A 15,365-nucleotide genomic window follows, 5' to 3' on the forward strand; every position below is an offset into this window, starting at 1 on the left:
CGCACACACTCAATCAGACCTTTCCCGCACCAACAGGGAGAAGGGCCGCAACACAAGCAGCCAGACACGGAGCTCCCCGACAAGCTCCAAGTACCGGGTGACGTCATCAGGAAGCACACCGGGAGTCTGAACGCCGCTGTGCAGAAGCTCCGGCGGCAGGAACAGCACAGCTCCCCTAAAAACGAGCACTGATGATCAGGATACACCGCAGAAAGTCAGACCAGCAAAGCGTGAGTGTGAACCCAAACATACAGTGCACCTGTGACACAGGCTGAGCCGCTTACTGTACTGAGACATAATCTGAGGAGGAGAGTACATAGGCATATACCTATGAGATTGTAAAGTGGTCTAGAAGATCAGAAGCAAACAGTAGCTCCACCACTCTACTGTTTGCTTCTTGTCTCTTTTTTGGGGGCTGACCTCCCCACGGTGGTAGCAGCTTGCCAAACCACTCACCTCAAAGCACCTGTTATATTATTCCACTTAGGTGGCATAATAAATAGTAGCAACATTTTTGGTCTAGAAGATCACCTGAAGCCTCCATAGGCTCTCTCCGACTCAGTGCAACAAGATAGACCCAATACTCTTACCACAATCCAGTGGAGACAATACAGATTCTATACAATCCTCCATGCACGGAGGAGAGAAAGGGAATAGGCCATCAAGCCTATGGGATTGTAAAGGAGTTCTATGAACTGCCTTAAACCTACACAGGCTCCTTTCTGAACACCAAACTTGATAAATGTTTTTCATTGCACATCACTAAGGGAGACCGTAGATCCCACATTAAGGGACCTACGGAGGTCAAAGGAACACTAAAAGGGTTACCTGAACCCCTGTCAGGGATCTCCTGAAGGTGAAACGGCTCTGAAAAATTCCCTTAACAGGGGACCCCAGTAGGTGTACATCAAAACACCAATTACACAAACAACCCCAAGAACAAACCTTTTGTCAATGGTTCACACCATATTGTAATTAAATAAAATACAATCATCCACACAAACCCTCTTTTCTTTTTTCTTTTATTCCTCACACACAACAGCGCATCAACCACAACACCTTATCCCCACTTTTGTTCTAAATTCACATTGAATTCAAACACTCACCCCATACAGAGGCAGCGCTCAAGCCCGCCCAAACAAGAAACACTCAATATATCAAAAGGGAGTGGGAAACCCTTATCGGCTAGAGCAGCGCCCCTAAAACATACAAATACTTGAGTGAGCGCAGTAGATCACCCTCCTCTCTTTATAATGATGTCGACCTAATGGTGTCGACCCAATGAAGTAAGTTGAGTAAGATTATGGGCATGATTCAGACCTGATCTCTAGACTGTGCAGCCTAGCGATCAGGTAAGCACCACCCACCTGCACATTCCCCCCCCCCTCTCCCCCGTCCCCTCACTAGCATGCCAAAATAAATCATTCTCCCCCGGAAATAACAGTCTAAGCGCACATGTCATGTGGCAACGCCTCGCCTGTGTTCCCAGGGGATGCCTATAAAATGCTGGAGGTTCCCAAGCTGCCACCCCGTGTTCTTTCCCTGTCAGTGCGAATGCTTCGGGGAGTGTGATACTCGCTGAAGGTGTTCGCACATTGGGTCTGCACATGCGCAGACCCCCACCATCGGAAAGGGAGCCAAATTCATCCCTATCTGATCAAGTCTGAATCAGGCTGTATGTTGGACCCTATTTTTAGTTTGCTTTAATATTACTTTTAAACACTTTAATTGTTTGAATTTACTTTAGGAGCAGCGTGAGACATGCATTTGTCATGTGATCTTGACGAAGTCTTAGCTGCCAAGATCGTATCGCATGATGCATCAGTGACAGGACACCTGCGCACGCGTGGTCTGCTGAACATGCATGCATACATACATGCATGTATTGATTGTAACTGGACAATGCATGTCTACAATGTGTCTATACTTCTGATGGCTGGGGATCAGGAGTTGTTTGGCTAGATTATTACTTGCCTAAACCTTCCTCTAACACCTCTACGGGTGGAACTTTTCATATAACCATTCCTATTCTTGTAATATTGTATGCTTGTACGGTGACAATACCTTTGACGGCTGCTAATTCGGAGAAACTCTGCTAAGCAACATGGGACACCTGCTTAACTTTCTCCCAACACATTGTTCTATCTAAAGCAACATCTCCTGCCAATTAAAAGCAGCAGATACCTTTGTTTTGTTTGGTTAAACAATACATCTTGAACTGGGCGCCAACATTTTAGTATGACAATTATTACCTGTCAACAGTAACCTATTTGTACACCAGAGTTATTATTTCTCTATCCAGCGCAGAACCAAGACACTTTGTCAACTATCTCTCTATCCCGTGCAGAATTAGGACACATTGTCAATGAATACGCGGCCTCTACATTAACAGGGAAAATAACCCCTCACCTACCTTACTAAAATAACTACAGTATCATATTTTGCCTCTAACGAGTCACAGCTAAATATTGCTGGGCACACATCCTTACCTTAATAGGAAGTGACAACATTACACGCTCCTGATCCCACTGGGACCATATTTCAAATAGCATAGCTTATTTATTAACAGCTCACTGCTATGTTATATATTTTTGTTTATTATACAGGCTACGTTAGTACCCATTATCTTAAAAAATACTATTAAAAGTTAAGTTTTAATATTTAAAACCACATATTTCAAGAGTGCCCCACAAAAAGAGTCCTCTTTCCTTCTCCACACAGTTCTAGTTACAATCGGACTCAAGGGAGCACCACCAACTCTAAATTATTGCCCAAGAACCCCCCTCTCTTTTCAGGGGTTTGGAATTCCTTAAGAGATTTGGTTTTAGGCTATGAACCCCACTACGGGGAGGGTAGGTCTCACTTGACCCCCCTATTCCGAGTGGGATCAACCTTGTGCGGAATCCAAAAAAACAACAACACTCTTTCCTAAGAATGAAAGGATCACAGCATATATCAAAGATCAGCTCAGTCACACATTTAGGCAAAACTAAAGATTGTATGATAGATTGTATCCTCATCCCATACTCTCACATATGACTACCTCCTGGTATCTGTCTTTCTGCAGGATGGAGAGGCAAGACCCCACCCAGTGAGACCCCTTCCAGAGCTGCCAATTGCCAGACACAACAGCTCTACTGACCAGAGTCCAGAGCAGGAGGAGAGGGTGTGAATATATTTCTGTGAGCAGCTGGAGGGAGATGGGCAGCGTTCCCTGTAATACAGTCCTGACAATTATGTGGTGTTGACTGTTGCTTGGGATGCACTTTAGTCTGACCTGTGATGTGTATCTATTATACTACTCTGCTGTTTGAGTCACAGTGTTTTCAATGTGACAGTGTCATTTGCAAACAGTTTTGGTGCCACATGGTGGTCGCTTACATATGTAACACCCTATAGAGGTGAGGAGCAGTGTAAGCCATTTATATAGTACGATTGAAGGATACAGTTGCAAGAAAAAGTATGTGAACCCTTTGGATTTCTACATAAATTAGTCATAAAATGTGTTCTGAACTTCATCTAGAGACGGAGCGCCTCTCAGCCAGCGCCGGAGCTCGCCAGAATATCCCCGCTGGCGAGCCGCCGCTCCATCTGACTGTGAGGCGCAAGCATGTCTCACGCACGCGCATCTCAGTTTTTCGGGAGGCGGGAGACGTGTACCTTGCCCGTCTCTGCTTCAGGGAGATGGGTTTTTATTGGACACACCATGTAAACTTTCATAGTGCAGGGTGGACAAAGTATGTGAATCCCTAGGCCAGGGGTGGCCAAACCGGTCCTCGAGATCTACCAACGGTCCACGTTTTCCAGGTTACCCAGCTGGTGCACAGCTGTAGTCATTACTAACTGTCACATTTTCAAACATGCTGCATTCATTCCTACTATAGATCCACAGGTTGCCTGGAAAACATGCACCGATGGTAGATCTTGAAGACAGGTTTGGCCACCCCTGCCCTAGGCTAATGACTTCTCCAAGAGCTAATTGGAGTCAGGAGTCAGCCAACCTGGAGTCCAATCAAGATTGAAGGTGTTGGTTAAAGCTGCCTTGCCCTATAAAAACACACACACCAGTTTTGAGTTTGCTATTCTCAAGAAGCATTGCCTGATGTGAACCATGCCTCGCACAATAGAGCTCTCAGAAGACCTATGATTAAGAATTGTTGACTTGCATAAAGCTGGAAAGGGTTACAAAAGTATCTCTAAATGCCTTGATGTTCATCAGTCCATGTTAAGACAAAATGTCTATACAGTAAATGAAGAAAGTTCAGCACTGTTGTTACTCTGTTCCCTAGGAGTGACCATACTGTAAAGTTGCTCAATGAGACAAAGAAGTGTTAAAGACTTACAGAAATGTCTGGCACATGCTAACATCTCGTTGACGAATCTATGGTACATAAAACACTAAACAAGAATGGAGTTCATTGGAGTACACTACGGAAGAAGCCACTGCTGTCCACAAAAAAATTGCTGCTGTTTGAGGTTTGCAAATGAGCACCTAGATGTTCCAGAGCACTACTGGCAAACTATTCTGTGGACAGATGAAACCAAAGTTGAGTTGTTTGGATGGAACACAAAACTCTGTGTGGAGAAAAAAAGGCACAGTACACCAACATCAAAACCTCATCCCAACTGTGAAGAATGGTGGAGGGGGCATCATGGTTTGGAGCAGCTTTGCTGCCTCAGGGCCTGGATAGATTGCTATTTTCGATGGAAAAATAAATTCCCAAGTTTATCAAGACATTTTGCAAGAGAACTTAAGGCCATCTGTCAACCAATAGAAGCTCAACAGAAGATGGGTGATGCAACAGGACAAAGACCCAAAGCACAGAAGTAGATCAACAGAATAGCTTCAAAAAAAGAAAATACGCCTTCTGGAGTAGCCCAGTCAGAGTCCTGACCTCAACCCGATTAAGATGCTGTGGCATGACCTCAAGAGAGCGATTCACAGATATCCCAAGAATATTGCTGAACCGAAACAGTTTTGTAAAGAGGAATGGTCCAAAATTCCTCCTGACCATTGTGCAGGTCTGATATGCAACGATCGGAAACATTTGGTTGCTGCCAAAGGAGGGTCAACCAGTTATTAAATTCAAGGGTTCACATACTTTGTCCACCCTGCACTGTGAATGTTTACATGGTGTGTTCAATAAAAAACATGAGAACATATGATTGTTTGTGTGGTATTAGTTTAAAGCAGACTGTGTTTTATGACCAATTTATGCAGAAAGCCAGGTAATTCCAAAGGGTTCACATACTTTTTCTTGCAACTGTATTTAACCTTTTGAGTGCCAACGTTGCTGTGAGCTATCCTCAAAATATTCAATAAAAAATGGCAGAGCCGCTCACAGCGACTGTTCTTTTAGTATAAATAAATACAAATACAGCCAAGACATTTCATTGAAGTTTAGGTAAATATTGCACCCAAAAAAAGAACAGTTGCTGTGAGCGACGCTGGCATTTTTAACGGATATTTTGAGGATCTCTCACAGCAATGTTGGCAATCAAAGGGTTAATAAAAAGTTTGCTTGGCAATTTTCACACATAGTTTGACAAATCCCTTGGCACTCAAAGGGTTAATAAATAAACAATAAGGCCCCTACCTATATAAGATTTTAACAAAAACTGTCCTTACCACATCTGGGAGATTTGTGAAATCCGATTCGGTTAAGTTTTCCAACAATGTATTATCTGGAAAGTTCTGGGGTAATAAAATATAACAAATTATTTTAATTTAATAAATACTTTTACCCCCCAAATGAGGGGTATGTGTTTAATTAATTAAAATGAGTTACATGTTAAACTTGATACATTTATGCAGTACATATTAAACCATATTCAACAGAGGAATGAAAGAATATATTTTTTTAATTAGGTTAACATTAAAATCAATTGAATTTGTGCTATTATTTAGAAAGTAACCTAATCAACATTTTCATGGGTGTTTGAAAAGTATTACATTGCATAAAAATTGATTTGTGTATCTTTTTGCAAGAAAAAATCATGCCTTATTTAACACACTTGTGTTCATGCACAAATGCTTAAAAATGTTTTTTAGAAACACAAAAAAGATTTTTGTAGACAAAACTAAGTAATACCCCTTTAACACTGTAGCTCTTAACTGCCATTTTTTGGCCATACTGCCATTTTTTTTAGCCTTTGAAAACGGTTAGAGCTGCAGTGTGAAAGCACCAGTCTGCATTTACCGGTTACAAATAACCGGTACTTGCAAACGAGTAAAAAGCAGAGTCCTACACGGTTCAGAGCTGTTTTTTTATGCAGTGTGAATGGCTCTGAACAGGTATATGGGACTCAGGCAGCAGTGAGCACTGGCTATCAGCTGGTGATCATTACATATGCACATATGTCATGAGGGGGACCCGCATATCTAATGACTGGGTCCCACTCATTACATATGCACATATGTAATGAGCGTCTCATTCATATGCACGTATGTAATGAGCGTGACCCGCTCATTATATACGCGCATATGTAATGAGTGGCTCCTGCTCATTAAACATGCACTGCGCTGTCTTATAGCTACTGTCTGTCTTGTTCTCCTACCTGCTTTCACACTGCAAACCTGCTTGAGACCCCGTATTTATGTGTGGTGGGAAAGGAGTTTAAAACGGTAATATACGGGCTTTCACCTGCAATGTGAAAGGGGTTTGGTGGCTCAGATCCGTTTTACATACCGTTTCAAAATACCGGGTCTTAAACGTTTTGGCAATGTGAAAGCAGTATAAGTTACTGTACATATGTTTTCACTTAAGGGGACAACATGCATCCGCGTAATAAAAAAAAAAAATGCCCTATTGTCATAGAAACAGTATTTTAACTGTGACAGGTTTTTGTTTCTGTATAAATGATAAAAGTAAGTTACTGTATAAATGATAAAAACAAATAGAAAATTAGTACAGGTTGAGTATCCCGTATCCAAAATGCTCGGGACCAGGAGAATTTTGGATAACGGATTATTCCGTATTTCGGAATATTTTAATATTTCAATTATGTATTTTGAAGTATCTTGCATGTATGCTGTATAAACACATAAAATACACACAAATATATTTTATTACCACATAAAATACACACAAATATATTTTATTGGTACTTGTTTCCTATCTGGGCGCCCGTCGTGGTGATCGCGGGTACATTTATGTCTGGCCGCGACGCGACCGACGCGATGCCCGCGATTTCCCATTGAAACCCATGTTAAACATGGAAATCGCGTCGGTCGCGTCGCGGCCGGCCATAAATGTACCCGCGATGCCCACGACGCGATGCACCCGATTTCCCATAGGAATCAATGTTAAATGGCCCGACCGACGCGATTTTACTGTTAAATGCCTCAATGGACCCGATGTGGCCATAGGAATCAATGTTAAATGGGCTACAGAGCCCAAATGGCACAATTAACCGTTAAATGTCCTCCCAAATTTTTAACGCCACCCCACGATCCACGCCAACCCGAAGCGTGGCGAGCGCAGCGAGCCCGCGAGGGGCGGCGGTACGCGTCCTCCGACCTTTTCATGCCCTACTATCCACTAGGGCGTGGAGTGAGAATAGAATAGTGTGGCGAGCGCAGCGAGCCACCGAGCCCGAAGCGTGGAGAGCGCAGCGAGCCCCGCGAGGGGACGCGGATACCTTCACAGTTATACGCGTCCCCTCGCGGGCTTCCCAGGTGTCCATGGCGACGCGGACACCTGGGAAGCCCGCGAAGGGACGCGTTTACCTGTGAAGGTATCCGCGTCCCCTCGCGGGGCTCGCTGCGCTCGCCACGCTTCGGGCTCGGTGGCTCGCTGCGCTCGCCACACTATTCTATTCTCACTCCACGCCCTAGTGGATAGTAGGGCATGAAAAGGTCGGAGGACGCGTACCGCCGCCCCTCGCGGGCTCGCTGCGCTCGCCACGCTTCGGGTTCACGTTGATGGCGGGGTGGCTTCAACTACTTTTGGGGGGACATTTTTATGTTCAGGGGTGTTTTTGCCCCATTTCCCATTGTTCCCTATGATAATTTGGGGAAATTGATCCATTTAACATTGTTTCCTATGGTAAATCGCGGTCATCGCGGGTAAATTGAGGCATTTAACATTGTTCTCTATGGGAAAATCGCGGGCATTGCGTCTGGCACATCGCACCCGATTTTTTATCGGCCGCGATGCCCGCGATGGCCCCGATTTTACCCCCGATGCCCACGATTTCAATCGTGGGCGCCCAGATAGAAAACAAGTACCATTTTATTTGTTCAAAAAACAAGGTTTCAAAACATGAAACAAAATTTTGTGTACTATCTCAGATATTGAATTTGAATGCCAAGCAAGCATTAACTCCACTCATTAACTCCTTTGGCTTCCAATATCACCTCTATGCAGATGACACCCAAATCTACCTCTCCTCTCCTGATCTGTCCCCCACTGTTTTCTCTCAAGTTTCCAACTGCCTCGCTGCCATCTCTACCTGGATGTCTGAGCGATTTCTGAAGCTGAATATGGACAAAACCAAACTTATTATCTTTCCCCCACCCAGAGCTATGCCCCCTAATAATATCTCTATCACTGTTAACAACACCATCATCTCCCCTGTTCCCCAACTCCGCTGCCTGGGTGTCACTCTTGACTCCTCCCTCTCCTTTGCACCCCACATCCAAGCCCTGGCCCATTCTTGCCGGTTCCAGTTACGCAACATTGCTCGCATCAGGCCCTTTCTCTCACAGAGTGCAACTAAGCTGATCATCCACTCATTGGTCATCTCACGGCTTGACTACTGTAATGCTCTTCTCACCGGCCTCGCTCAATCCCAACTAGCTCCTCTCCAATCTGTCCTCAATGCTGCAGCCAGGCTTATCTTCCTCTCCCGCCGCTCTAATTCTGCTACTCCCCTTCAACAAAATCTGCACTGGCTTCCATTCCCCTACAGAATCCTCTTCAAACACCTCACACTCACATACAGGGCCATCTCTAATTCCATTGCTCCATATATCTCTAACCTCATCTCCATTCATACACCCTCCTGCCCTCTACGGTCAGCTGACGACTGTCGTCTCTCCTCTACCCTGATCACTACTTCCCATGCTAGAGTACAGGACTTTGCCCGTGCTGCACCCCTTCAGTGGAACGCACTCCCTCGCTCCATTAGACTCTCCCCGACCTTGCAAAGCTTCAAACGGGCACTGAAAACTCACCTATTCATCAAAGCGTACCCTTCCACTGCATAAACCAGCTGGTTCTCCGACCCCTTGCCTGTTTACATCCTGCTATCTAACCACCACCCCCTCGTTTGCACCTCTTGTAATCTGTCTGTCTCTCTTTCCTACTAGATTGTAAGCTCCTCCGAGTAGGGCCCTCTTCCCTCCTGTTGTCAAAGCCCACTTCTCTTCACATTTCACTCACAGCTCTCCTTTACTCCAACACTCAGTGACCATCTTCGTCTGCATACTCATCTCCATCATTGGCCTCAAGCCTCTAGTTGTATGTTGATTGGGTCCTCACTACTTACATTTAAGCTGTAATGTGTATTTAACTGTGGTGCTCTTTATTTGTACTGTCTTTTTGTTATTTATTCAATGTTATGCCAAGTTTTGTCTCCCTGTATTGTTCCTTTGTACGGCGCTGCGAAACACTTGTGTCGCCTTATAAATAAAATTATAATAATAATAATAATAAAGCATTGTCTTGCACATATATAGTGCCAGTTACATATGATTCCCTCAGTGGTGCTGTAACATATGTCCCCAGTGAGTTTTTAGCAAAAAAAATATTTTTTATTCACTTTCTGGAATGTATGGTTTTCGGAATAATTCGGATAACGGATACTCGGATACGGGATACTCAACCTGTATACCAGCGCTGGCTGCGTTATATATTAAAAGAAGGTTAGGGACGGTTTTCTTATTAATCATAAATCACATAAAATGATTATATTCTAAAAAATATTACATTAATAATAATAATAATAAAAATAATAAAATCAAGGGCTACTTTTTCAAGACTTGATGACTCACTCCACATATTGCCAAGTATTCCCTTGATTTCCCGGTGAAGGATATAGTGCATACACTCTTATACTGTACCACTTTTACACCAGAACTGCCGGGTCGTACATGGATGTGACCCGGCATGTGACCTGGCAGTTGTTCCCTTTTACACCGGCGTCCCCCAGGATTATGCCAGGGGGAGACGCCAGCGCTTGGAGATGACATCATCCCCAAGTGCCGGGAAACCCACAACGCCGACCTACACACTGGGTGCAAGCCCAGCACCCAGGAAAGCTGCTGGGCTGCCCCCAACCTCCGTGCACCCCCACACACAGGCATCCATTCACCTCCTCCCAGCCTCCGCTGCAGTCTGCACAGTACCACAGACAGCAGTGGAGGCTGTACACGGCCCCTGCCCAACCTCCGGACTAACTTTAGGACGCTGTAGTCCGGAGGTATGGGCTCACTTATTGGTGGAAATGGATCCGGGTTACCCATTTACACGGCCCCTGACTCTGTGGAAGCCCCGTGTCCGACCCTGAACATTTGCCGGGTCGGACAGCTGGGGAACAGTACTCGGGTTATTTTTTTTTAACCCTTTTACACCAAGCCCCGGCCCGGAGTGGAGTGGTAATAACCTGGGTCCAGACAGGTGTAAAAGGGGTATTAATATTATCTTTCGTGATATTAAGTGGTCACCCAGCCCCCGCTGCTAGTATGCAATCATTCGACAATATGTCAAATTAAGCTGCATGTACAAACTATGGCTTGGGGATCTTAGTTGGTTTACAAACCGCAGGAATGTGAATAATTCATCGCTCATAGCATACACACTGGGCAATATTTTGAACGATAGCTCTCCGAAAGGTGAAAATGTTCAAAATATTGCCCAGTGTGTACGCACCTTTAGAGTAGCACAGAAGCTACAGATCCCTTATGTGCACCAGTCAAGTAGAGGGCGAGATGTACTAAGCCTTGAAAAGTGATAAAATGGAGAGTGATAAACCACCAACCAATCAGCTCCTACTTGTCATTTTTCAAACCCAGCCTGTGACATGGAAGCTAGAAGAAGTGATAATTGATTAATTCCCTTAAAGCTGCAGTGCAACAATGTGGCTACCAGTCCACATTTGGAATGAAAAACACAAAAAAAGCAAGGAACACTGCGCTAAACTGGAATTACTAGTATTTTAATTTTTAAAAAGAAAGATTTTTTTTGTGATAAAAATATATAAACCATATGTATACATATACACCTAAAACATATTAAAATATATCAATCAACTATATCAACTTTCACACTGTATGAAAAATATTCTAAAAGCCAATTAAACTGGTTTTACAATTTAGAGACAATTTATTAAGCATATTATGATCAGAAAAGTAAAACAGTATAAGTAAAATTACTTGGGGGATAGAAAGGTAAAATCAATGCTGAGGTGCTAGTGCCCTAGACTTAAAACCCACACAGTTCCTGGTACATAAAAAATAGTAGATTGGGTATCTGTCCGTTCCTATGTAACCCTTGGAGTCACTCCCAAGATGTAAATAAAGGGGTGTTGTTACCGTCCACCATAAGGCACAGTCCCGCGCTGTTCTTTTCCTCCTGGGCAGGTGTATTAGCTGGTCCAAATGGATGTCCAGTCCACCATGGAGGATAGCTGGCAGTGACGGCTTGATGGAAATAGCTCCTGTGCAAGTAATCTTGAAACCAGGCAATGTAGGAGCACACAGCAGATAGTTCCTCAGGAAAGGCTGAATGGCTGAAGCACCGCTTGAGAAACAGTGATACACCTAGCAGCAGACACCTAGGAAGACTAAAATGATCTGCACAGGCATGCTAGTGAGCTGAACCTAAATAGCCTATTTAGGTTCAGCTCACTAGCATGCCTGTGCAGATCAGGTGTCTGCTGCTAGGTGTATCACTGTTTCTCAAGCGGTGCTTCAGCCATTTACATCTTGGTAGTGACTCAAATGGTTACATAGGAACAGACAGATCCCCAATCTACTATTTTTGATGTACCAGGAACTGTGTGGGTTTTAAGTCTGGTGCACTAGCACCTTAGCATTGATTTTACCTTTCTAGCCCCCAAGTAATTTTACTTATACTGTTTTACTTTTCTGGTCATAATATGCTTAATAAATTGTCTTTAAATTGTAAAACCAGCTCAATTGGCTTTTAGAATATTTTTCATACATACTTAGCACTGCTATTTGTGTATTTCTTTTTGTTTTTACTCCAGTCTTAGGTAATGACTATCCCTGTACAGCAGCAGCTCAGTGAAGCCAACTCAGTCAAGCGCCACCATCACCCCCCAGGGGGTGCTGCTTTTCTTTTCTTCCACGTTGTAGTGTTTGATTACATATAGTGCATGTGATGGCACTGATAAGAGATATGCGTTCCACTATACACGAAGTATGTGTTCCATGGCTCAGGTGTATGTACTTAGGTCAATCTACGGCTAATTTAGACATGTATATCTGCAGGATCAAGGTAATGAGCCAGTACACTGCTGGCCTTCACGCTGGATGGATGTCTTGCTGTCTTATCTTGATAAAGGCCTGTAAGAGGCCGAAACATCGATGACAACGGTTTAATCTTTTTTGCCTATTAAAATTTCAGTCTTTTCTGCAAAAGTGGTGAGTGCCCTCTATAGTATTGACTTGCTGGACATTTATATTTCTGGATTTCCTGGACTTGTGAATTTCTTCATATGAGCACACATGTTAATAATTATCACACACACATAAACATATATATACTGCTCAAAAAAATAAAAGGGAACACTAACATAACACATCCTAGATCTGAATGAATGAAATATTCTTATTAAAGACTTTGTTCTTTACATAGTCGAATGGGATTCAGTATTAAATCCCAGCGGTCGGGATCCCGGCATTCAAAATCCCGACCGCCGAAATCCCGACAAGGGGGGGACGTGGATCGCCCCCCCTTGCGGGCTTGCTGCGCTCGCCACGCAGCGGGCCCGTTGCCTCGCTACGCTCGGCACACTAATTTATTCTCCCTCCGGGGGTGTCGTGGACTTCGGCGGTCGGGATTCCGAACGCCGGGATCCTGACCGCCGGGATTTACACTGCATCCCGTTGAATGTGCTGACAACAAAATCACACAAAAATTATCAATGGAAATCAAATTTATTAACCCATGGAGGACTGGATTTGGAGTCATACAGATGTATCGGGATTCATCTTTGCAGGTGATGGCGATGGCGTCGCCATCGCCATCACCTGCATCCCCGCCATCTGTATGCCGGAAGGGGACGCGCGCGCACGAGGTGCGCGCGCGTCCCCTTCCGACGGTGCTGCCCTCGGTCGCCCGGTGCCCACACCGGGCGACCGCACCCCCCCCGCAGCCTCCTCGGGTCCCCCCCCCAGCACTATCGAGCGGGAGGCGGACAGTATTGCATCTGCCCCGCCGCCCGGATACTGAGACGCGCATGCATGGGGGACGCACGTGCGTCTCAGTCAGATGGAGCGCCGTGTTGCTGGCGGATCGCCAGCAGCATGCTGCTGGCGGTTCGCCAGCAAAGATAAAACCGGCCCCATCTGTACTCAAAATTAAAGTGGAAAAACACACTACAGGCTGATCCAACTTTGATGTAATGTTCTTAAAACAAGTCAAATAGAGGCTCAGTAGTGTGTGTGGCCTCCATGTACCTGTATGATCTCCCTACAATGCTTGGGCATGCTCCTGATGAGGTGGCAGATGGTCTCCTGAGGGATCTCCTCCCAGACCTGGACTAAAGCATCCACCAACTCCTGGACAGTCTTTGGTGCAATGTAGCGTTGGTGGATGGAGCGAGACATGATGTCCCAGATGTGCTCAATTGGATTCAGGTCTGGGGAACGGGCGGGCCAATCCATAGCATCAATGCCTTCTTCTTGCGGGAACTGCTGACACACTCCAGCCACATGAGGTCTAGCATTGTCTTGCATTAGGAGGAACCTAGGGCCAACCACAGAGACATGTGGTCTCACAAGGGGTCGGAGGATCTCATCTCGGTACCTAATGGCAGACAGGCTACCTCTGGTGAGCACATGGAGGGCTGTGCGGCCCCCCAAAGAAATGCCACTCACTGCCAAACCGGTCATGCTGGAGGATGTTGCAGGCAGCAGAACATTCTCCTTAGCGTCTCCAGACTCTGTCACGTGCTCAGTGCGAACCTGCTTTCACCTGTGAAGAGCACAGGTCACCAGTGGCGAATTTGCCCTCATACCACCCTCATGGAGTCTGTTTCTGACCGTTTGAGTAGACACATGCACATTTGTGGACTGCTGGAGGTCATTTTGCAGGGCTCTGGCAGTGCTCCTCCTTGCACAAAGGCGGAGGTAGCGGTCCTGCTGCTGGGTTGTTGCTCTCCTACAGCCTCTTCCCCGTCTCCTGATGTATTGGCCTGTCTGCTGGTAGCACCTCCATGCTCTGGACACTACGCTGACAGACACAGCAAACCTTCTTGCCACAGCTCGCATTGATGTGCCATCCTGGAAAAGCTGCACTACCTGAGCCACTTGTGTGGGTTGTAGACTCCGTCTCATGCTACCACTAGAGTGAAAGCATCGACAGCTTTCAAAAGTGACCGAAACATCAGACAGAGAGGATAGGAGCTGAGAAGTGGTCTGTGGTCACCACCTGCAGAACAACTCATTTATTTGGGGTGTCTTGCTAATTGCCTATAAGTTCCACCTGTTGTCTATTCCATTGCACAACAGCATGCAAAATTGATTGTCTATCAGTGTTGCTTCCTAAGTGGACAGTGTGATTTCACAGAAGTGTGATTAACTTGGAGTTACTGTTAGGAGAGTATCACTGGCCCTGCTCCCTAACTCTGTCGCACTGGCCCAAAGTCCACGAATACGTACAGTGCTAGTCTTCACCTGTACCCGTCCCGGCTGTAAGGGCGAATTAGGTCCGCCCAGACTCCGTTACAGGCAGGTCTTATGATGTGACAACGTATTTGTGGGGGCTGACTGGGAGCAAAAGGATAACTAACTTACTAACTAATCTCAGAAAGAGCAGGCCAAGGATCCCTCCAGAGGCAGGGAACCTCTGAAGCCCCCCAAGGAGTAACAATACTCAGTAGATGGAATGACAAAAATATATGCACTGGTACCAGAGTAGAATAATACACAGTGGGGCGCAACAATGCACAATGGTGATAAATAATAAAAATATAAAGAGCACAAAGGATAATGCAGGGAAAGCCTGACAGGCTAGAGTATGCTGCGGCCTGAGAGAGAGGCTTGGCCGGCTTGCCCGGCAACGTCCCCAGCGCTGCGCCATAGCTTGACATCCGCCGACCATTCGGGATCTCGGGCACCCGGATGGCGGCGTCTAACAGTACCCCCCCTTGAGGAGAGGTCGACAGACCTCTAA

General features: G+C 45.4%; 1 protein-coding gene across 2 annotated transcripts in view; it reads right to left on the reverse strand.

Moving 5' to 3' along the window:
• Positions 1-15,365, reverse strand: part of LOC146042532 (uncharacterized) — a 386,937-nt gene that overhangs the window by 306,780 nt on the left and 64,792 nt on the right. For both annotated transcript variants that reach the window (XM_083162688.1, XM_083162613.1), the window contains exon 4: positions 5,630-5,695. In XM_083162688.1, coding sequence (XP_083018814.1) covers positions 5,630-5,695 — 66 coding nt within the window. The remainder of the gene's footprint in view (positions 1-5,629; positions 5,696-15,365) is intronic.

The sequence above is a fragment of the Crinia signifera genome, chromosome 1 (assembly GCF_055691185.1).
Source record: "Crinia signifera chromosome 1, ASM5569118v1, whole genome shotgun sequence".
In the NCBI taxonomy this organism is placed as follows: domain Eukaryota; kingdom Metazoa; phylum Chordata; class Amphibia; order Anura; family Myobatrachidae; genus Crinia; species Crinia signifera.